At 32.2% G+C, this 24,677-nt stretch overlaps 2 protein-coding genes across 2 annotated transcripts in view; both read right to left on the reverse strand.

Moving 5' to 3' along the window:
• LOC134706377 (calcitonin gene-related peptide type 1 receptor-like) overlaps positions 1-3,282 on the reverse strand; it is a 43,299-nt gene extending 40,017 nt beyond the window's left edge. The window contains exons 1-2 of the mRNA XM_063565267.1: positions 3,214-3,282; positions 2,828-3,008 (exon numbers count right to left, since the gene is read on the reverse strand). The gene's annotated coding sequence lies outside the window, so the exon portion shown is untranslated. The remainder of the gene's footprint in view (positions 1-2,827; positions 3,009-3,213) is intronic.
• An 8,948-nt stretch (positions 3,283-12,230) lies between these two features.
• Positions 12,231-24,677, reverse strand: part of LOC134704808 (vacuolar protein sorting-associated protein 41 homolog) — a gene marked incomplete at its 5' end in the record, with an annotated part of 39,586 nt that continues 27,139 nt past the window's right edge. The window contains 5 exons of the mRNA XM_063563590.1: positions 12,231-13,053; positions 14,230-14,309; positions 17,768-17,812; positions 19,169-19,268; positions 21,377-21,513. Of these exons, the coding sequence (XP_063419660.1) occupies positions 13,003-13,053; positions 14,230-14,309; positions 17,768-17,812; positions 19,169-19,268; positions 21,377-21,513 (413 nt within the window). The remainder of the gene's footprint in view (positions 13,054-14,229; positions 14,310-17,767; positions 17,813-19,168; positions 19,269-21,376; positions 21,514-24,677) is intronic.

Below are 24,677 nucleotides of genomic sequence, written 5' to 3' on the forward strand. Positions count from 1 at the left end.
ATATATAAACAACCTATAAAATTAGTTCAAAACACTTAAAAGAGGGGCGAAAGATACCAGAAGGACAGTCAATCTCATAAATTGAAAATAAACTGACAACGCCATGGCTGACTGATCGGCTCAATACAAAACAAAAACAAAATAAGCAAATAAACCGCACACTGGACATGGCCAAGTATTTATACATCCATGCAACAAAAAATACACTACCTACAGTTCTGAGAGATTTTGCAGTCATTACAGCTAGTTCAAAGTCAATAACAACTAATAAAATAGATCATATATCGAAGACTGTAACTTACATTACAGTTGGATAATAATTCAAGTACAAAAGGTCCATATGTCCATATCCTCAACATCCTTGGTTCTTTACTGAGTTGTTTACAACATTAAACCGTTTTAAAGTTAATTGCACAAAGTTAAATGGTAAAAATGGCATATCTGAAACCTCAATCTACTTAAAGTGTTTGTTTTTATTTAGCATTAATTAACCAATTTGAATTTGGATGTCAATTAAACAAATTTTCAAATTACATCAAATTGTTTAAACGACACTGTCTAGTGGAAAATAACATCTAAAGTTAATTGATTTTTATTAAATTGTCAAAATAAACACCCTCAAGCGAAATCCTCAAGCGTTATCGTCAGATTAATTTGGCTGACTCTTGATACATATATTGATGACTTGAACGTGGATAAAGGGAAAGTCTATCCCATGGGTGGGGTTTGCACGAAAATTTAGAATCATTTTAGGTCACACAAGTCATCCCCTCTTTTTGACTCAGGGTTGCTTTGTTCAATGATGTGTCAAAAGACCCAGAAATTAACGACTCAAATCTCATAGACGTTAAATCATATGTATTTGGGAGACTTTACATGTTGATGATTTGAATGCATTTCAAACTCGTTGAACTGCATCTAAATTTAAAGCAAAACAGCATTTGCGCCTCCTGTGATATAGTCGATTAGAAATGTGTGAAACAAGTCTATTAACATATAGAATGTACGTGCAAAGCAGCGAAACATATACACTTTCACTTAAAATTTGGATTTTGATATGAAACTAAATATATTAAGAAATTCGGGGATTCCTTTACCTTATTCTATTTTATTAATTGGGTGAAACGAAAAGAGGCTGAATAAAATTTACAGATGACTTTTTGATATGAGAAAACATATTGCTTTTGGTAATAGGTATAAACATTAAAAGTTGAAACAAAAGCTTGGTCTTTCAAAATCGGGTAAGAAGGGGGTTGGTATATATCAATGACATATTTGATCGGAGTAAAATATATCACATAGTACTCACCCAAAAAGTTAATTTTAAAGTAAAACTAGATTGCTGTGTTTACGATGTTTAGACTTCCATCTCCAAAGCTAAGTATTAAGGAAAATTATGTATAGATTAAAATAAGTACATTTAAGGAAAGATTGAGATTGCGAAATAAACAAATTTACATTTAAAATAAAATGCTATATAATATTTTAGTAGATTAGAAATATATAAAGCCAATAGGATCAATATTTGGATAAGATATTCAGAATTATAATCAAACCACATATGAAAGTAAAAAAAAAAAGAATAACAAAAATACCGAACGCCAAAAAAAATACAAACATTCTATATCAAATAGCAAACGTTAAAGCTCAAATACAGTGAACGAATGAAAAACAAATGTATTACTCCTGATTTGGCACAGGCATTTCTTTATGATGAAAATGATGGACATAACCTGGTTGTGTAGCTAGCTAAACCTATCACTTGTGTGACAGTCGCATAGAATTCGAATTGCAAAACTATCTAATATTTTAAATTAAAAAAAAGTAGTGGAAAAATTCTATGATGAAATTTAGTAAATGATGTATTTTTTCTTAAAAGCACTTACTATGAAAATGGGAAAATTCTTAAAATATAGGAAATATTATTCTTATACAACAGAAGAGGAAGACTTTAAAAAAAAAATTGTGCCTGTTCATTATATAAGATTTTTGAGATAAAAACAAAAGTTTTAAATTCTATAAACAAGATATCAGTAAAACATAATATTTGGATACAAAATATCCGATCTGAGAAATTTATTGTTTTAAATATGACTTGAATTATTTTCATAAACTAAATATAAAGTTAGATTTCTTAGATGTGTATGATTTATTTATAAAAGTATTACGACAGGTTATGAATGAAACAAAGACAAATAAGTGGTCAGAGTTTAGGATTTTTTAAGTGGTATTTTCCTGTAGAAATGAGCTTGAACAGTAAGGTATAATTGAATTAATCACGAAAAAAATAGATTTTGATGTGTGATGCCGTCACGAAGTTATTGATTTCTACTGCCTACTGGAAAGAGAGAAAAAAACAGCGATCCCCGAATACGTTTACTTTAAAACGGAAAAGTTTACAGAAATGATATATCATGTCCAATACAAATTATGTTTTACGAGAAACACAATTTAAAAATCAAAAATATTTTTCGCCTTTTTTTACCTAAATTTTATATATTTTAGACCTATTTTTAATTTGTTAACCGACTGAATCTCTGAAGATATAAATGCTATATATATATATTGTTTTGTAAAATTCAGATGCAGTTCAACGACTGCTAAATGCATACAAATAAAAGGTTAATCATAAATCGCTCAAGTTCGTAAACTTGGACTGAACTAACACGGCTATATATAACCTCGACACTATCCGGACTGAAGATATTCCAATCATATGCCCTTAATGCCTATACTGTTGGGACCAACCATATACAAGACAGAACTATTGTTCCTATAATACCTGCAATATTTAAGTTTGTTGTGAAAAGAAGAGAAAAACACTTACCAGCTGATATTTGCTCCTTTGGTGAAGTAATGTTGATATTAAGCCATAGAAAATGTAATTATATGGTGATTAATAAGTATCCTGTTTAAACTTTATTAAAACCAATCCTCTTTAGACATCTGACTTCCTCTCTTTACTTCTATGTTCTATTAAAATCACTGCATTACCATATCCCATCAACCTAAAAATAGATCAAATTTTGATTTTTAAAACTTTTTCAAAACATTAAACTTGGACGTTCTTATTTTTGCATTCAGTCATGTGTAAGAGTTTAGAGACCTGCGGCAAATTTCATTATTAAAAATTAATGTGTCATTATATTTAAGCCGTATATAAGTTATGTTTCAATTTAGAACTGGTTAAATTATAATTGTAAAATAATCTACCTATATTATTGGGTTAATGTTTGTCTCTGTAATGTTGAGGAGAAGATCGGGAATACATGAACAATCAAGGATTATTGTCTCAATACGTCTCATTTATGTCCATCTATCACAGGGAGATAATATATCGGTTTTTACTTGGTTAATGCTCTAAATTAAGTTACATTTATGTATAAACATAATACCATTTGTACTTTATTTATTTTTTAAATTTTGTCTAGTTAAGAATTATTTACAGACAGAGTGCATTCCCCATTTTAGAAAATTATAGTTTTTTTTATCAATTACCATTGGGTAATCATGATTATAACCGGGTAGGTTATGATCATGATTATTTTAATCATCATTGAGCAATAAATGTGTTTTTTCAATTCGAATAGACGAATGATTTGAAGACCACAATAGGTCGCGATTCCGACGAATCCTTAATTATTAAACAAAGTTGCAGACAAAACTGCTGGAAGTTTATAATACCATCCGCTGACCAGCATCTTAGTAATCATGGTACTTGTCTATTAGGTGCCCACTTGAGTTGGTTTCCCGATAACAAAATATGAATCGTTTTGTAAAATGTACAAAATAACACACTCTGTCGAGGGGGAGCGGCACCCCACAGACCCCAACTATATACCGTTTTTTACCTATTTTGTCTGTTGGTTTTGCGCACAAATCGTTGTCGGTATGATTGAATTTTATGCAACTGTCATACAAGTAACAGGTTTAGCTAACTTTTAAACCAGATTTAATCCCCCAGTTTGTACAGTAAAAAATGCCTGTACCAAGTCAGGAATATGACAGTTGTTATCCATTCGTTTCATGTGTTTGTGTTTTAGATTTTGCCATCTGCTTAGGGACTTTCCGTTTATAATTTTCCTCGGAGTTCGCTATTTTTGTTATATACTTTTTTGGTTATATCTTTTGAAAAGTTAAGATGAGAAGGTAAATATTATGTGTACCCAAAGATAATAAAACATAATGGTTCAGCCTTGATCAAGTTCAATTGTATGTTTCGGAGTATAGGATTGCGTCAAAACAAGTATACATATTTTTTAGGGTCCAACAGGTGTGGAACTTTCTTGTGCATTGATGACTCATTGGCGGACATAGACTTGTTTCTGCTTTTCGGTTGAGCTGTTGTCTTTTTAATGCATTCTTCGTTTCTATTCAATATTCTTTTGAATCAGTGAAGCCATTATGAGCAGTGATAGTGATTTAACGTAATTCATAGTATTGCGCTCCCACTAACTCAAGATAAGATAAAATAGTTTTTATTTCAGACTCAAAAGGTCCATTTATACGTACACGAAACAAAATATTCTGTTAAAATAGGATATAATGATAAAGTATTTACAGTACTAATTAAAGTTAAATGTTTACATTAAAATCATTGTACCATACACTTGACAATGTTGATGAATACAATAAACCACTTCTGAGAATTGTATTAACCAAATGAAAGAAATCAAATTTGTTCCGCGTTTTAAAAATACAACCGATTTTTCAAAGTTTTTGAAGTAAAATTTCAATTAATTACATTCACGATCCGGTACCTGATCTTTCACGATCTGAAAGCAATTCTTGACCATCGTTAAGCATTCTTTCACGATCATTTCTCTCGATAAACCGAATGACACCAGTAATTTTTTTAATCAAAAATATGTGATTATGATGCTGTCACTCTCTTCTTCTTCTTTAAATTAAGGTTTTGTTTTTGTCCCTTGATGATTTCTTGTCATTTTTTTTTATTAACGTGACAATAATGCTGATATAACATTTTTTTTGGAAGTTGCACTAATATGGAGATATCCGTCATGTTAATTTTGTTATACATCATATTCATGTTACATAATTGCACGGAAGATAGAGGTAGCAAATTAATATCCTGCTGTGCAGATTATATTACAATTCATTTTGTCCATGAATACAGTGTAGACGTACTTTTAGCATCCTTGCTCTGTCTTGTAAACAAGGTCTTTATTACCTATTTTAATCAGCAGAATAGAATGAACATTTAATTCCTAATATAGTAACATTATATACGGCTGGACTAGGTGATTTCCATCACACCAAATATGAAGATATATATAAGTTGTAATCCGGGAAGTCACTCTCCTACTATACCTTCCTGTTGAGACATCCTCACTTAACGGCACCATAGGTCTTATCCTCACTTAACGGCACCATAGGTATTATCTTATTTACGATTTACTTTAGTCAACATACAATGTAACTACCCCGTTCAGTTGTAGGCTTCGGAACAAGGATTGGGGACATGCCATATATTGAACCAAATTTTTTTGAAATGATACAACAACTTCAAGCATTTTTTTAAAAGAAATATTACCTGGTATACTTCATGACTATAAATCCGCAAGTATAATTTGTCGCATGATCGGAATTATTTTTAATGTATAATTATTCTACCGAACAATAAATGACATTAAACCAATAGATGCAAACGAATGCAGATATATCCAAAGGGAGAATGATGATGAACAGCTGCTTCACGTCTGGTGGCAAATTTAATTTAAGTATATATGTTAATGGGAAATAAGTCTGAAAACCGCCTTTTGACCGACAGGCAGAGTCATATTATTCACTAGTTGTGCATCAATCCATCTTAAATTTTACAGTATTTTCTGGTGTAGTGCGTTTACACCACTGTCCCAGGTTAGGGGGAAGCAGAGTGTCAATGATATATGTGCATGTCCCAATGCATAAAGGAGTCGGTAATTTGGTGTTTGTCGTGTGCTTATGTCTCTTATATATGATATTAGGGTTTATTGTTTTGTCGTAAAACATGTCGTTTTCCTGATTCAAATGTTTCATGTTTTGTCATGTCTAGCACAGGCACTCGTCTCGGAATTTTTTTCCTCACGAGACGAGTGCCTGTGATGTCTAGGTATCTGATACTTGTACTATACTATATATGGGTTTCCTATAGTTGTCGCTCAGAGTTGACGTAGTACGTCTGTAGTTGAATCTATCTACGTTATTTGGACTCAGTTTGATATTTGTCTCATTGCATTCGTGTCAAATTTTTTGAATACGTCAAAAGGCATTATAGAACGGTATGCAGTCAAATTTTAAATGTATATGTCTCGTCCTTTCTCCATTTTTGTTAAGTAACTTTCTTGTAATAGTAATTTTAAGGATAAATTAATGCTGATAGAAACGAACTGATATGTACTCTATATACCAGTACTATAGAGTTTGCAATGGGATGGTGCAGGTTGTAGTGTTGTGTCGTTAAGTGCAGTTCTCAAAAACATTCTTTTTAAAGTGCAACCATGTTTTTGTAAATTCCAATAGATGAGTATACTCTGTCAATTCTGTTATAACTAATTATTTATTCATCGATCATACTTAAAACATGCCTGTTAACCTGTTAAACTTATAAACACTTAAAACACTTGAGATTCTACTGGTAAATAAAGAATAATTCGGTCGTTCAATTATCACAATATAACTAGTTTACATATTCATATACTTTATTCGAAATTTAGCCAAAAGTAAAATTACAAAAATACTGAATTCAGAGGAAAATCTAATAGGAAGGTCCAAAATCACATGGCAAAATCAAATGACAAAACACATCAAAAACGAATGGACAAGATCTGTCATATTCCTGACTTGGTGCAGGCAAAATCAAATGTAGACAATGGTGGATTAAACCTGGTTTTATAGCGCTAAACCTCTGGCTTTGTTGACAGTCTCATCAAATTCCGTTATATTTACAATAATGCGTGAACTAAACAGACGTGAACAAATAAAATAGTCAAAATATTGGTACAGTATTCATAGAATGTTACGTCACCGTCTGACGTCTAAGGTTACGGGGGTCCCGCTAACATGTTTAACCCCGCCACATTATGTATGTATTTGCCTGTCCCATGTCGGCAGGAGCCTGGAATTCAGTGGTTGACGTTTATTGATGTGTTACATCTTGGACATATGTATAATAGTCCCAGGTTACATTTTTTATTTATTTTTGTTATATATTGGGCCATTTATTTTCTCGTTTTACATGTCATTTCGGGGCTTTTTATAGCTGACTATGCGGTATGGTCTTTTCTCATTCTGGTGAGCTGTACAGTGACCTAAATTTGTTTTCTCTTATGATACAGTCCACCTTTTAATGGCACCAAATACTTATTATGTTCTTTTATACACGTAAGAAGATAAGCACCCCGTTTGTCACAACATCATATGTTTCAGATTGAACACGTTAGTACATTTACAAAGTTACTTATCTAATCACTGTGGTAACATACGGGATGATACGGTCAAAGGTTGGTCCAAATGTTGTGTTTTTCATTTTGTATTTGCTATGGTGTCTGGCTCTAATTTCATATCTAACAAAGATGCCACCGAAAATACAACAATAGACACCAAAGCTTAAAACATCATGCTATAAGCCAAGCAAAGTATGGTTCTCTTTAAAAATCAAACATCAAAACCCTAGCTTAAAAATTGTTAAGAAGTGCAATTTCGGTAATGATTTAGAAGAGTGTTGGCAAATCAGGAAGAACTGAAAGATGGAGTAAAATAGAAGGTTCAAAAACAAGAAACTTGCAAAGGATCCTCAGAACGTTCTGACCAGCTTTCATATAAAACACATGTTGCAAAAACGGGCATCATCACCAACAACGTTACGATCGTGCTCATCGGATGAATCGAAATTCTTTGACATAGCAAAACCATGAACAACGGAATCGTCGAGAGAACACACAGAAATGTGTAGGAGGACGTTCGGAGAAAAATCCAGATGTATTCTCGGCGATGACTAATTTGTCTTGGAGAATTAAAACAGAAAAAAAACAACAACTGTTTTATGTGTCTGCCTTAAATTTATGAATTAAAAATTGATGAGGATATTTGAACTAGAGGCTCTAAAGAGCCTGTGTCGCTCACCTTGGTCTATTTGAATATTAAACAAAGGACGCAGATGGATTCATGACAAAATTATGTTTTGGTGATTGTGATGTGTTTGTACATCTTACTTTACTGAACATTCTTGCTGTTTATCTCTATCTGTAATGAACTGGGCCCAGTAGTTTCAGTGGAAAATGTTAGTCAAAATTACAAATTTTATGAAAATTGTTAAAAATTTACTATAAAGGGCAATAACTCCTTAAGGGGGGATCAATTGGTCATGTTGACTTATTTTTAGGTCTTACTATGCTATACATTATTGCTGTTTGCAGTTTATCTCTATCTTTAATAATATTCAAGATAATAACCAAAAACAGCAAAATTTCCTTAAAATTACCAATTCAGGGGCAGCAACCCAACAACTCATTGTCCAATTCATCTGAAAATTTCATAACAAAGATTTCAACCTGATAAACAATTTCCTCCCATGTCAGATTTGCTCTAAATGCTTTGGTTTTCGAGTCATAAGGCAAAAACTGCATTTTACCCCTATGTTCTATTTTTAGCCATGGCGGCCATATTGGTTTGTTGGCTGGGTCACCAGACACAATTTTTAAACTAGATAACCCAATGATGATTATGGCCAAGTTTGGTTTGATTTGGCTTGGTAGTTTCAGAGGAGAAGATTTTTGTAAAAGGTAATGACGACGGACGACGAACGACAGACAACGGACGCAAAGTGATGAGAAAAGCTCACTTGGTCCTTTTGGCCAGGTGAGCTTAAAATACAGTAGAACACTCTTGTCTGAACTAATATCTTAATCCATTAGTAACTTTAATAATTACTCTATGGTCCATTTGTTTTTTCTATGTTTATCATAAAAGCTTTGCCCATTCACTGTATCAATTAATATTGCTTCAATATTTTATCAAATTGCAGTTTGTATTCCAATCTAATCAACTGGTTAAACCAGTTAAGCTCATGGCTAGTGAAAGGTTGATAGTATGAAGCAAGTGCAGTGTTATAGAAAATAATACTTACATTCCTATCAGATTATAATTCCACATCTGTTGTTTTAATTATATAAATGTACTTTTTTTTAACATTTATCAATTTTTAAAGTCATTAGAATAGATCATATTCTAATTTGTATATACTGATAGTTGTAAAGTCTAAAGTTTTAACACATTTCCTTTAAAATGAGTTCTATATTTCTACCAATATAGACATCAACTTGAATTAAACATGTGACATTCATTAAAATATATGTCATGTCAATTAGATTCCATGGGAGATAATCTGATATCTATGATTAATGAGTCAGCATTGAACTCTTATCTCCCTTTAAAACTTCAAGAACTTTTTTTGTAGAAAATATATATGTATATGAATGTTTTGACTTTTGATTTAAAGGCAACTCAGTAATATTTAAAGAACATTAACATTTTTATAGAGATATTGTTTTAAATTTTAAATAGGACATTATTATATTTACAATTGATATATGAACAATTTTAATTACAGCTGTTGAATTCAATTCTGATAGGAAAAAGTAAAATTATTTAAAACCAGTTGCACTTGCTTTATACTACCAACCTTTCACTATTAACCAAATACAATAAATACAACAGATAAGCGTTGCTTCACTAAACATACCAAGAACCAGCAGGGTAAATTATTTTAAAAGAATCTTTTTTAACGCTACAACACCTACGTATTGTGTCTATTATTTAAACTATTACTTGGATATCTTTTCAAAATTACAGTTCTTTCATTAATTAGGTCCTGTTCTTGTTGAGTATAAATAACCATCTCATTATATTGAATGATTCACAAGAAATATCAAATAATTAGTGGCATACAGGAAGGGGATATAAAACATGAAATAATTTTTAAAGAAAATTTAATGACATTTTATTGTATTGTTCTGATATTTCCATTCAATTATTATGAAGCTGATTTTTTTCCATAATTCACAAGATACGGCATATTCAAACTGATTACTAAAAGGTATATATAATGTGTTTGTTACAGGAATTTCTAACAAGAAACATAATTTTAGTGACATCATGATTCACTCTCATAGTGACTTGTGAATATGTTTGTATAGTTATGTAATAATTTTACAGCTGCAATCACCCTATCTTTTTTAATAAAAAAAAAATTTGACATAATGAATGTATCATTTTCTTTGAAGTATGTGAAATGGTCTATAACAACAAAAAGTAACAAGAATCAAAGTGCTTGTGAGCTCTGAAGGGTAACAATTGCTTTCATTTGGAATTTTGCAAATTTGAAATAAAAGAACATAATTCCTATGTCCCCCATGCTGCTAATATTTCATCTATCTAATGATCAAGGCCAATAACTAAAATATACACCTATTTTTAGTTCTTTAAAATTGTTCCTAAATATCATATATCAGAAAATGATGCTTCAGAGCAAATTGAATGTCTTTTCCAATATAGTTAGTTTTTCCAAGAGGCACAACCTCAAAATATTTGATCAGCACTTGTTTTCTGACTAAAGTATCAAAGACATTGCTGAGAAAATGCTTATGATATAAGTTTCTGGCAAGAATTGAACACATGATAGCACTAATGATGCAATTTCCATACAATTTAGATTTCTAAGGAGCATAACTCTTTTGGCACTAATTTTGGAAATAACCAGGCATTGCTGATATAAACCTTTGATATAAGTTTTATAAAAATCTGCCATGAATTGACCATGTAAGAGCACTTACAAAATCAGACTGTTAATTGCACAGACAAACAGACAAACAGACAAGCAATCAATAATAAATCAATAATTCTCATATGATTTAAATATTACGGAATACTATGTGATTGATTGAGAGGGCTTCCAGTAGTAGTTCTTGATATTATTCATTTTTCAATAGACAATTTTAACCCACCAACTTTCTACGTGATACCAATATACAACCAATTTTTTTTCAATTTTTCCAGTGGTATAAAAATTTAACATTTTTTAAGGAATTTATTGGTGTATAAACTGGACCAAGTCACTCAAAAACATGTCATAAAGTACTTCAGACTTTTATTTGTTTGTCAGTGATTAAGTCCAGTTTATACACCAATAAATTGTTTCATCCTATAATTACACCTATATCTTTCTCTGTAATATGTATGGCATTTGCGAGTATGGCCTTAATGAAACAATTATAGTCTGTAGGAAGGGGATGATAAATGGCTGACCCTTGTTAAGAGAGAGCCATATCTCTTGCACGTTAAAGACACCCTTGTAGATTTCGAAAAAGAGTAGGCTAATGCCACTACAAGGCAGCAAAGTGGAAAGGGATAAATATAAGTTGCAAAACTTGTTTCCAAATCCACTATAAATAAATATGTTTAAACTAATATGTATGGCATACAAGACCAAATGCTTGGACAAATTATTTTCAGTTTGACCTGCTCTGATCCTTTATTCTGTAATGAAAAGACCATCAGAATGGAACCAGAACTGCATTTTTCATAAGACCAGTGGTAACATGAGAAATTTTAGATAATCCCTCATCATTGACATACATAGTCTGGTAAATATATATAACTTAAAGTCATAATAAACGAGTGACCAGTGAAAAATAATTTTATTCCAATTATTGAACCAATGCATACAAACATCATAAACTTCTGTGGCCAATTTTATCATTTTTTTCACATACCAGTAAATTTTTGTATAATCGTCATTTTTTTTCAGTCAGTGTTGTGAAAATATGGCAGGTAATTAAAGTTCGTGTTTTGAAGCCATATGTCAACAGTCAACAAAAAAGCACTTGTTTTTGACATATACAATCAGATAATAGTTTATTTAGAGGAAATCCATGTGTATTGCGACCACCATATTTTTACGAGATGGGTCACACAGAGGTCACTTTTCATAAGGCAAATATCTCGGGGAATTGCATCCTTGAAGCAATTAAAATAAAGTAAACTTCTTCTTTACATGAAGTAATTAAAGAATTTTCTTCAGAAAAAAGTATATGTACATAAATTTTATAATGAGAACTATTCATAAGGTTATAAAAAACATATGCATTATTTTTTTTAATTCGAGGTCTCTTATGATTTTAAATGTGTTGGCAGGTTTATAAAATAATGGCTTTGAAAATCATTCAAATTAAACACAGCACTAAAGCATAAAGTTTCATTTCATTTTATTGTAAAATATGAACAGAATGGCAACTGAAAATATAAACAATATCATGCCATAAACAAAACAGAGATAATATAAATAACATTATAATTTATATATTAATCATCAGTACAAATATAATCTACATGAATTAACTGAAACTTTTTTTTTACATCTAAGCGTACAAAACTTATGGTTTTGATTTATATTAAAACATAACAAATACCTTATTTGCTTTCCCCTATTTGCTTATGGTGAGGGATTTAGGACTCTGTGATAGAATTCTGATGCAAACCATCCTCTGACTGTTTAGAGATAACTGGTTCAAAACAACAAAACAAGGAACAAAGCATTCTTCTTATTCTTAAATGAGGTGAACACAAAATGACATGCTATGAGGCCATAAAGCTACAAATTTTTCAAATATCATAAATTGCACATTTAAATGGTCAGTTAGTAGAGAAACTGAACTAAATACAGGTTAGCTTACTGTAATATATAAATAAATGATTTCTTTTGGCTTCAATTTGTAACAATATATAATGCCTGCAAAAGCATTATATTATATACATGTAAGCAAATAAAAAATATTTTCTTATATACTTGGAACAAGAGTCAATACTGAAAATATATATACATATATCTAGTATGGTCTAGTATAAACACTAGTCTATTTTCATGTGCATGTTCAAGCTATTTTGATGTTTAAAACAATGCTTCATATACTTAAATTTTAGTTCATTATGATTCAAAAGTTCATTCTATTTAAAAGCAGGTGCCCTCTTCTGTGAACTGCATATAGGACAGCTATTCTGTAAAAGAAACATTGATATATGTTACTATCACTTGTACAAATAATGCCTAGCAGTACATCACTCTCTGTCAAATATCACTTATATTTTGGCCTTGCATTACTGAAGAGACATTGATTGTTGAAATGCACATTTGGTGCAGAACAATAGGTATAGTTTATGTTATTGTACAATCATTAACTAGCTGTTCATAACCACTTCAAATGTATCATGAAATAGTACACCATCAAAATTTACTTTTAATGTAATTAATAAACAATTGTCAATTTACTTAAGATATATCAAGAATTTGATTGTTTTATTCGATTACTATAGTCATGTACTTTGTTGCTTTTGTTCATTGATTTCTTTACAATTATGTTTTCCCCAAGTGAACCTGTATAAATGAATGAATCATCTGTGATGGATGGTTTGGTGTTTGAGGTCAAGTGGACACACTATATCATGACTAGAATAAACTAATGAATATGAACCCATTTTTGTACTAGACCATAAGCTGAGCCAGATTTTAAAGTGCTAGCTCACAAGGAAACAGACTGTACAATGACATGCCATCAACCCAAGCAGGCCTGTAGCCAGGAATTTCCAAGGGGGGTTTGTTGGACTCACAAACTTGACTTTAACAGTCACAATTCGAACAGAACATTGACTTTAACAGTGCTTATTTTTTTCAAGGGGGCGGGGGGGTCATCCGAATCCCTGAACCCTCTGGCTACGGGTATGTCAAGAAACAACATTGCCACTGGAAGCTGACTTGTCTTTGCTCATACTCCTTAGTTCCATGTGCTTAGTTAGTTTTCTTTTTGGAATTGTTTTACATTGTCTATCAGGGCCTTATATAGCTGTCTATACGGTATGGGCTTTGCTCATTGTTAAAGGCCGTATGGTGACCTATAGTTGTAAATGTCTGTGTCATGTTGGTCTCTTGTGCATAGTTGTCTCTTTGGCAATCATGCCACATCTTCTTTTTTATAATTAGTAGAAAAGCAGTAAAAAACTTTTTTTTTATAAATTATTGGCATGGCACAGATAGGGATCAAATCCACAGCCTTCTGCACTCAAGGCAAGTAGGCTAACACTATCTTTATATCATTTAAAACATCTTTGTACCAAAACTTATTCAAGTGTAAGTTGTAACTTTGTTAGGATTAAGTATTATAAGTTAAACAAACTTACCACACCCCTTACTGGTAGGCAATCTTCATGGAATGCATGTTTACAGTGAAAAACAATAACATCACTTGCATATCTCATATCTACAATGAAAAACAATAAAATGTGCTAAAAGATAAACAAATTTCAATCTCTTCATATTTATCCCATATGTATAATGTCCATTACCATATTATTAATGTCCCGATACACATTTTAATATGCACCAACCACGCCATATAGCACCGTCCCTTGGAACCTCTTGCAGTTTGGCTAGATATATTAAGCCTACTCACAGTATTCTTTTTTTATACTTTCTAGAGGTGTGCCTGAGACGAAGGTTTTATATATATACTTATATGTGAAAACTATTGTTTCTTATTTGTGTTTGTTACTATCTATACTGTATTGTGTATTATATTTGTAAAACAATAATATTACAATGATAATATATTATGCTCCTTGTGAGCACATTTTATGGAAATAAAGCATCTTCATATGTATAAGTCAACCATGTGATATTACTGCTTCATTTTCAGCTCTCACAGGTTTATCTATACATAAACCAATGAATGAAAAAATTATGGTTAAAAATATTGACAACCAGATGCTCCGCAGGGCGTAGCTTTATACGATCGCAGAGGTTGAACCCTGAACGGTTGGGGCAAGTATGGACACAACATTTAAGCTGGATTCAGCTCTAAATTTGGATTGTGATTAAATAGTTGACACAGCATAGGTTTCTGACACAGAATGAATGTGTTCTAATGAAATTAAAAAATTTGTTTTCTCTTAGAGCAATTCACTATGCTGTTGAATATTATTCCTCTCAAAAAAATGTTTGAAGAAATTTTCTTTTTATTTATGAAATTTCAAATGAGAAAATTGAACCCAATTTTTTTAATCACATCCCCCTTTCCCTTATTCCAAAACTAATCTCAATTAAAATTTCTAATGGAGTTTGCAACAATTACTACTCATTTAAATACATCATAAAATATTAAGATGTAAAAAAAACTGCTTGTTATCACTGAATGGTAAAGATTATTTTAATTTATCAGTTGGTAGTAAAAAGTGAATATACATTGTATTGCATATTGTATATATAACAAAGATTTAAGTTGATTCTGGACAAAGAAAGATAACTCCAAATAAAAAAAATTCTTACAATTAGATATTTCTTGCTTACTATTCTGGACAAAGAAAGATAACTCTAATTAAAAACAAAATTGCTATTTCACAATATTTTGCAATAAGATATTTCTTGCCATTGCGCAATACTGTGCAATTGAAAAGACTTGCTATTGCACAAAACTTAATATAATAATTTTAGATCCTGATTTGGACCAACTTGAAAACTGGGCCCATAATCAAAAATCTAAGTACATGTTTGGATTCAGCATATCAAAGAACCCCAAGATTTCAATTTTTGTTAAAATCAAACTAAGTTTAATTTTGGACCCTTTGGACTTTAATGTAGACCAATTTGAAAACAAGACCAAAAATGAGGAATCTACATACACAGTTAGATTTGGCACATCAAAGAACCCCATTTATTCAATTTTTGATGAAATCAAACAAAGTTTAATTTTGGACCCCGATTTGGACCAACTTGAAAACTGGGCCGATAATCAAGAATCTAAGTACATTTTTAGATTCAGCATATCAAAGAACCCAACCGATTAATTTTTTGTCAAAATCAAACGGAGTTTAATTTTGGACCCTTTGGACCTTAATGTAGACCAATTTGAAAACGGGACCTAAAGTTAAAAATCTACATACACAGTTAGATTCGGCATATCAAAGAACCCCAATTATTCAATTTTGATGAAATCAAACAAAGTTTAATTTTGGACCCTTTGGGCCCCTTATTCCTAAACTGTTGGGACCAAAACTACCAAAATCATTACCAACCTTCCTTTTATGGTCATAAACCTTGTGTTTAAATTTCATAGATTTCTATTTACTTATACTAAAGTTATGGTGCGAAAACCAAGAAAAATGCTTATTTGGGTCCCTTTTTGGCCCCTAATTCCTAAACTGATGGGACCTAAACTCCCAAAATCAATACCAACCTTCCTTTTGTGGTCATAAACATTGTGTTTAAATTTCATTATTTTCTATTTACTTAAACTAAAGTTATTGTGCGAAAACCAAGAATAATGCTTATTTGGGCCCTTTTTTGGCCCCTAATTCCTACACTGTTGAAACCAAAACTCCCAAAATCAATCCCAACCTTTCTTTTGTGGTCATAAACCTTGTGTCAAAATTTCATAGATTTCTATTAACTTAAACTAAAGTTATAGTGCAAAAACCAAGAAAATGCTTATTTGGGCCCTTTTTGGCCTGTAATTCCTAAAATGTTGGGACCAAAACTCCCAAAATCAATACCAACCTTCCTTTTGTGGTCATAAACCTTGTGATAAAATTTTATAGATTTATATTCACTTTTACTAAAGTTAGAGTGCGAAAACTAAAAGTATTCGGACGACGACGACGCAGACGACGACGCCAACGTGAAAGCAATGTACGACGAAAATTTTTTCAAAATTTGCGGTCGTATAAAAAAACTATGATTTTGGATATTGATTGATAATGGAAGGATATAAACTTGATAATAGCAGGATTTTGATAGTGTTAACAGGACACGCTACTACCTGACACATTGTTCATGAAATGGTGTCTAACCAGAACTTAATGTGTCCAGGATGAGTAGGTATATGTTTCTTTAAAATAACCCTTTATTAAACTCAGTTGATTTTATTCTTTTGCAAGTTTGATACATCTATAATACTAAAATTACGAGGTCCAATTTGTCAGCCGTCATCACGTAAAAACGACGAATCACAGAATTCAACTTTATATATAACTAATATAGTACAGAGGTGAAGATTAAAAATTACACCACTCCAGGCCCGTTTGTTTTCCATGTAATTAATATTGCCAATAATTAAGAAGTTCCGGGTCAAGTCCGATACTGATACCAATAATATATTCACCTGTTACGTATTACCTTATCTGTACGTTCCGCATCTGACAGGCGCACCACCAAACGGTGTATTCAGGATTAATATGCCGCTATATACACGGGTCATTATCACAGGGTTGACACTACTAAATTGTCAAACTGTTACCTATTGTAGTATTTTAATCAGTAAGACTTTCTAAGATAACAATACCAATACTAAAAATCTGGACTAAAATAAGGTGTAGTATAGGTACAGTTTTCAATTTTTAAGTGGGCATGACTTAAAACAGCGAATCAAAGAATTCAACTTTATTTATAACTTATATAGGACAATGCTGTTAACTCCATTCCAGGACCTATTGTTTTCCAAATAATAAATATTACCAATAATTGATAAGTTCCAGTTCGACGGGTTCAAACAGAAAGATTTGAAAGCAGAGAAAACTGTGTATCTTATAATCGGCATGACTTTATCAGATGACAATACTAATACCAAAATAAGGCTTGCGCATAGTTATATACTTTGATTCAGTCACGGACACGTGAGATCACGGGTGTGTTCTAGTTTTAATGCAAGTATAAAGCTTAACTTACCATTAACAACTATTCTCTGCTGACAAACATTACACATTGCTGCACCTAAAATTAAATAATAAATAGTAGTTTCAAACATAAATGGTGTTGGCTTTTGACATGAGACCAAATAAATCTATAAATACAAGCAGGCATTTTGTCCAACTGTAGAAAGATTGGTTTCCTTTATCTGTCAGATAATACCCCAAATTACTTTTGGCAGTGTATATATAATGACATACTACTAAGATCTACCAATTATCTACTTCATTACTCTAGAAGAACTATTGTTTTATTGTGTAATGATTAAGAATATGATAGCTTTACATAACAAGACTATACTTGACTTACTGCTAACAGCTATTCCTTTCCTCTGATAGCTTTACATAACAAGATTATATTTGACTTACTGCTAACAGCTATTCCTTTCCTCTGATAGCTTTATATAACAAGACTATATTTGACTTATTTGACTTACTGCTAACAGCTATTCCTTTCCTCTGATAGCTTTATATAACAAGACAATATTTGACTTACTGCTAACAGCTATTCCTTTCCTCTGATAGCTTTACATAATAAGATTATATTTGACTTACTGCTAACAGCTATTCCTTTCCTCTGATAGCTTTATATAACAAGACTATATTTGACTTACTGCTAACAGCTATTCCTTTCCTCTGATAGCTTTACATAACAAGATTATATTTGACTTACTGCTAACAGCTATTCCTTTCCTCTGATAGCTTTACATAACAAAACTATATTTGACTTACTGCTTACAGCTATTCCTTTCCTCTGATAGCTTTACATAACAAAACTATATTTGACTTACTGCTAACAGCTATTCCTTTCCTCTGATAGCTTTACATAATAAGATTATATTTGACTTACTGCTAACTGCTATTCCTTTCCTCTGATAGCTTTATATAACAAGACTATATTTGACTTACTGCTAACAGCTATTCCTTTCCTCTGATAGCTTTACATAACAAAACTATATTTGACTTACTGCTAACAACTATTCCTTTCCTCTGATAGCTTTATATAACAAGACTATATTTGACTTACTGCTAACAGCTATTCCTTTCCTCTGATAGCTTTACATAACAAGATTATAATTGACTTACTGCTAACAGCTATTCCTTTCCTCTGATAGCTTTATATAACAAGATTATATTTGACTTACTGCTAACAGCTATTCCTTTCCTCTGATAGCTTTTCATAACAAGATTATATTTGACTTACTGCTAACAGCTATTCCTTTCCTCTGATAGCTTTACATAACAAGATTATATTTGACTTACTGCTAACAGCTATTCCTTTCCTCTGATAGCTTTATATAACAAGACTATATTTGACTTACTGCTAACAGCTATTCCTTTCCTCTGACAGCTTTATATAACAAGACTATATTTGACTTACTGCTAACAGCTATTCCTTTCCTCTGAGTCTTTATTAATCTGTCCAGTAAATTAAAACTGTCGACTACTAATATCTTCTTACAGCCTTCTCGTAATGATATCTATTGAGTAAAACAACATAAAATAAAAAATAAATGCTAAATTGGTTGGTAAGCTTTTTTATATGACTTTTTCTTGATGTCACAAGTGTATCAACCCAAGACACTTATATTATCCTGAGAGCTCTTTTTAAAGATTTGTATTGTTTAAGGATGATACTGCATATGATATTTATACAATTACAATCAACCAAGGTTACAACTCCTTCAGGGAAAGTTGACATTATATGGGGATGACTTTTCTGTTCAGGCCTTTGTTTCATCTAAAGGAGTAGGTTCAGTAAGACCCCTTTTTGGCCCCAAAATATAGCAGTTTTACAAAATTGTAAAAATGTAATCTTTCAGCTATTTACTGGAATGAAGAATGCTTCTGCTACATAAATATGGGCTGTTTTTTACAAAACAATGCACATATATCGGGTACTAGCATCATTAAGTCATGCTCAATTACTTAAATCCTCACAATTTTAGCATTTTAGTAAAACTTAAGACGGTTTTCTTCTTAAATGAAAGTGGCCGCATTCGTGTTCATTCATAATATTGAAATGTGAGTTGTATTTGATGATAATACATAACATATATAAAGGTTGAGGATGAACACAGATGCGGCCACTTTCATTTTTGACAAAAAACATCTGAAAAGTGACGTTTTTTGGCATATTTGATAGATTTTTCTTATTTAAGCATGACTCAGAGAGTTTTTAATGACTAAATTGGTTAAAATCTTTCACATAAACTAATTGAATTAATTGAAATAGACACTTACATGTTTAAAAAGTGTCCAAAATCTTTCGTTAGATGAACTTGAAATTTGAAGCCAAAATCAGCCCTTATTGGACCTTCTCCTTTTATATGTTTGCCTTACCAAAATGTTGGTCTTGAGAGCACCTGTTACATGAAGATTATTTTCTGAAACACTTGTTAAGCTCAGATCTAGTGTATATAATAAATAAATTACATCTAGCTTAAGCTGGGGTCACACATTCACGATTTTTACTACCGTTCTTGACAGGACCATTCCCGATTAAAATTTATTTAAAGTCTGATCAAGATCCTGTGAATCGTGGATAAAAATTCAAACTTAAATTAAAATTTGTAAAAAAAATAATTTGATCACGACAACAATCAGATAGTGTTCAGGAAGCACCGATATTCAACCGTTTCTAAGCGAATAAGTCCCGATAATCCCGTTCTGAATCCGCTTCTAATCCGATTTGTATTTTTCACCAGGTAAAATTCGACCGAGTCTGTCACGACTGCGTCCCGACTCTACCGAATGTAATCCGACTGAGATCAGACAGTGACCAGACAGTGAACCGACGCTGACGGAAGTTATTTGTTCGAAAACTGTCGGCATTTTCGGGATGATCAGGTACTGTCGGAACGTAATCCTATCACGGTCCGCTCTATCGCATTGCAAACGGCTTTGTCTGGTCTCAGCCGTATTGTATTCTGTAGTTGTCGGGACTCTGACGTGGGTATCATTGACGAATTTCGTATTAATAACAGGACTGTTTCGGAACGGTTTCGGCAAAAAAACGGTTCGCAATCGACAAGATCTGGATGCAATCTGGACTCAATCGGCAGAAAAACAGCTATGAAAAATTACTCCGGATCATTCCCGTTCTACAGGACACCGTCCAGAATACACAAGACATTGTTAGGAATTCGATCCGATACAGCAGAATCTGTCACGATATAGCCACGATTGTAATCCGATTAGACAAAATCGGCTGAGTTGCCCCGAATGTTACGGGACGCACCTAACTGTCGGGATGCTTTGCCGAACTATTCGGACCCTTCACGATCCGTAGGAATCTGTTACGAACTAAAACGAATGCGTTCAGACAATGATAGGACATTCCAGATAATTGAGGATACCAATCCGACTTTTTCACTTTTCGTATCGTATTGCTGTCTGATCTCAAACGGGAGCAATAATCGGCAATGTGTGAACCCCGCATTATACATGTACAAACACGCCTATGTGGACAATACATATTAAACTAAATTTCAAAACTGAACTATCATATAACATAAAATCTTTAAAAATTAGTATGAATGATTGTTTTATTTTCAATATACATGCAGTAACTGTCTCTATGATTTACCTGTAGATGATAATCTTGTAATATTTTGACAAGTGAGTCTCTGAGTCCTTCTATTTCCATACCTTCCTGAATTTTATCTATTAGTATAATGGGATCTACATGTGTTCCTATGTTGTGTAGTAATACTTTTATAAAAACTGAAAAAGTTAATATAAGATAGTTAAAAAGTCAGTCACATTTCTGATATACTGTGCACAGTTAACAAATTAAGCCCTTCATTCTGAATGAAATCTAACATGATTTATCTCAGCTTTTTTATATGAGACCTTACATGGTTTATCTAAGCTACTCTAGATCCGAATGAGATCTTTTATGGTTTATCTAAGTTACTCTGTAAGAAATCTAACATAGTTTATTCAAGCTACTCTGTATAAGATCTAACATGGTTTATTTAAGCTACTCTATATGAGATCTGACATGGTTTATCTTAGCTACTCTGTATGAGATCTGACATAGTTTATTTAAGCTACTCTGTATGAGATCTGGCATGGTTTATCTAAGCTGCTCTGTATGAGATCTGACATGGTTTATCTTAGCTAATCTGTATGAGATCTGACATAGTTTATTTAAGCTACTTTGTATAAGATCTGACATGGTTTATCTAAGCTACTCTGTATGAGATCTGACATGGTTTATTTAAGCTACTTTGTATAAGATCTAACATGGTTTATTTAAGCTACTCTATATGAGATCTGACATGGTTTATCTTAGCTACTCTGTATGAGATCTGACATAGTTTATTTAAGCTACTCTGTATGAGATCTGGCATGGTTTATCTAAGCTGCTCTGTATGAGATCTGACATGGTTTATCTTAGCTAATCTGTATGAGATCTGACATAGTTTATTTAAGCTACTCTGTATGAGATCTGACATGGTTTATCTAAGCTACTCTATGAGATCTGACATGGTTTATCTAAGCTACTCTGTATGAGATTTAACATGGTTTATTTAAGCTACTCTGTATGAGATCTTACATACTTTATCTAAGCTGCTCTGTATGAGATCTGACATAGTTTATCTAAGCTACTCTGTATGAGATCTGACATGGTTTATCTTAGCTACTCTGTATGAGATCTGACATAGTTTATTTAAGCTACTCTGTATGAGATCTGACATGGTTTATCTTAGCTAATCTGTATGAGATCTGACATAGTTTATTTAAGCTACTCTGTATGAGATCTGACATGGTTTATCTAAGCTACTCTATGAGATCTGACATGGTTTATCTAAGCTACTCTGTATGAGATTTAACATGGTTTATTTAAGCTACTCTGTATGAGATCTTACATAGTTTATCTAAGCTGCTCTGTATGAGATCTGACATAGTTTATCTAAGCTACTCTGTATGAGATCTGACATGGTTTATCTTAGCTACTCTGTATGAGATCTGACATAGTTTATTTAAGCTACTCTGTATGAGATCTGACATGGTTTATCTTAGCTAATCTGTATGAGATCTGACATAGTTTATTTAAGCTACTCTGTATGAGATCTGACATGGTTTATCTAAGCTACTCTATGAGATCTGACATGGTTTATCTAAGCTACTCTGTATGAGATTTAACATGGTTTATTTAAGCTACTCTGTATGAGATCTTACATAGTTTATCTAAGCTGCTCTGTATGAGATCTGACATAGTTTATCTAAGCTACTCTGTATGAGATCTGACATGGTTTATCTTAGCTACTCTGTATGAGATCTGACATAGTTTATTTAAGCTACTCTGTATGAGATCTGACATGGTTTATTAAAGCTACTCTGTATAAGATCTAACATGGTTTATTTAAGCTACTCTGTATGAGATCTGACATAGTTTATCTAAGCTGCTCTGTATGAGATCTGACATGGTTTATTTAAGCTACTCTGTATGAGATCTGACATGGTTTATCTATGCTACTCTGTATGAGGTCTTAAATGGTTTATCTAAAATACTCTGTATGAGATCTGACATGGTTTATTAAAGCTACTCTGTATGAGATCTGACATGGTTTATCTTAGCTACTCTGTATGAGATATAACATGGTTTATTTAAGCTGCTCTGTATGAGATCTGACATGGTTTATCTTAGCTACTCTGTATGAGATATAACATGGTTTATCTAAGCTGCTCTGTATGAGATCTGACATAGTTTATCTAAGCTGCTCTGTATGAGATCTGATATGGTTTATTTAAGCTACACTGTATGAGATCTGACATGGTTTATCTAAGCTACTCTGTATGAGATCTGACATGGTTTATTTAAGCTACTCTGTATGAGATCTGACATGGTTTATCTTAGCTTCTCTGTATGAGATCTGACATAGTTTATCTAAGCTGCTCTGTATGAGATCTGACATGGTTTATTTAAGCTACTCTGTATGAGAGCTGACATGGTTTATCTAAGCTACTCTGTATAAGATCTAACATGGTTTATTTAAGCTACTCTGTATGAGATCTGACATGGTTTATCTAAGCTACTCTGTATGAGGTCTTACATGGTTTGTTTTAGCTACTCTGTATGAGATCTGACATGGTTTATCTTAGCTACTCTGTATGAGATATAACAAGGTTTATCTAAGCTACTCTGTATGAGATCTGACATTGTTTCTCTAAGCTATTCTGTATTAGATCTGACATGGTTTATCTAAGCTACTCTGTATGAGATCTAACATGGTTTATCTAAGCTAATCTGTATGAAATCTGACATGGTTTTTCTAAGCTACTCTGTATGAGATCTGACATAGTGTATCTAAGCTGCTCTGTATGAGATCTGACATGGTTTATTTAAGCTACTCTGTATGAGATCTGACATGGTTTATCTTAGCTACTCTGTATGAGATCTGACATAGTTTATCTAAGCTACATTGTATGAGATCTGACATGGTTTATCTAAGCTACTCTGTATAAGATCTAACATGGTTTATCTAAGCTGCTCTGTATGAGATCTGACATGGTTTATCTAAGCTACTCTGTATGAGATCTGACATGGTTTATCTAAGCTACTCTGTATAAGATCTAACATGGTTTATCTAAGCTGCTCTGTATGAGATCTGACATGGTTTATCTAAGCTACTCTGTATAAGATCTAACATGGTTTATTTAAGCTACTCTGTATGAGATCTGACATGGTTTATCTTAGCTACTCTGTATGAGATCTGACATAGTTTATCTAAGCTACTCTGTATGAGATCTGACATAGTTTATCTAAGCTACTCTGTATAAGATTTAACATGGTTTATCTAAGCTACTCTATATGAGATCTGACATGGTTTATCTAAGCTACTCTGTATGAGATCTGACATGGTTTATTTACGCTACTC

The sequence above is a fragment of the Mytilus trossulus genome, chromosome 2 (genome assembly GCF_036588685.1).
Source record: "Mytilus trossulus isolate FHL-02 chromosome 2, PNRI_Mtr1.1.1.hap1, whole genome shotgun sequence".
Classification (NCBI taxonomy): domain Eukaryota; kingdom Metazoa; phylum Mollusca; class Bivalvia; order Mytilida; family Mytilidae; genus Mytilus; species Mytilus trossulus.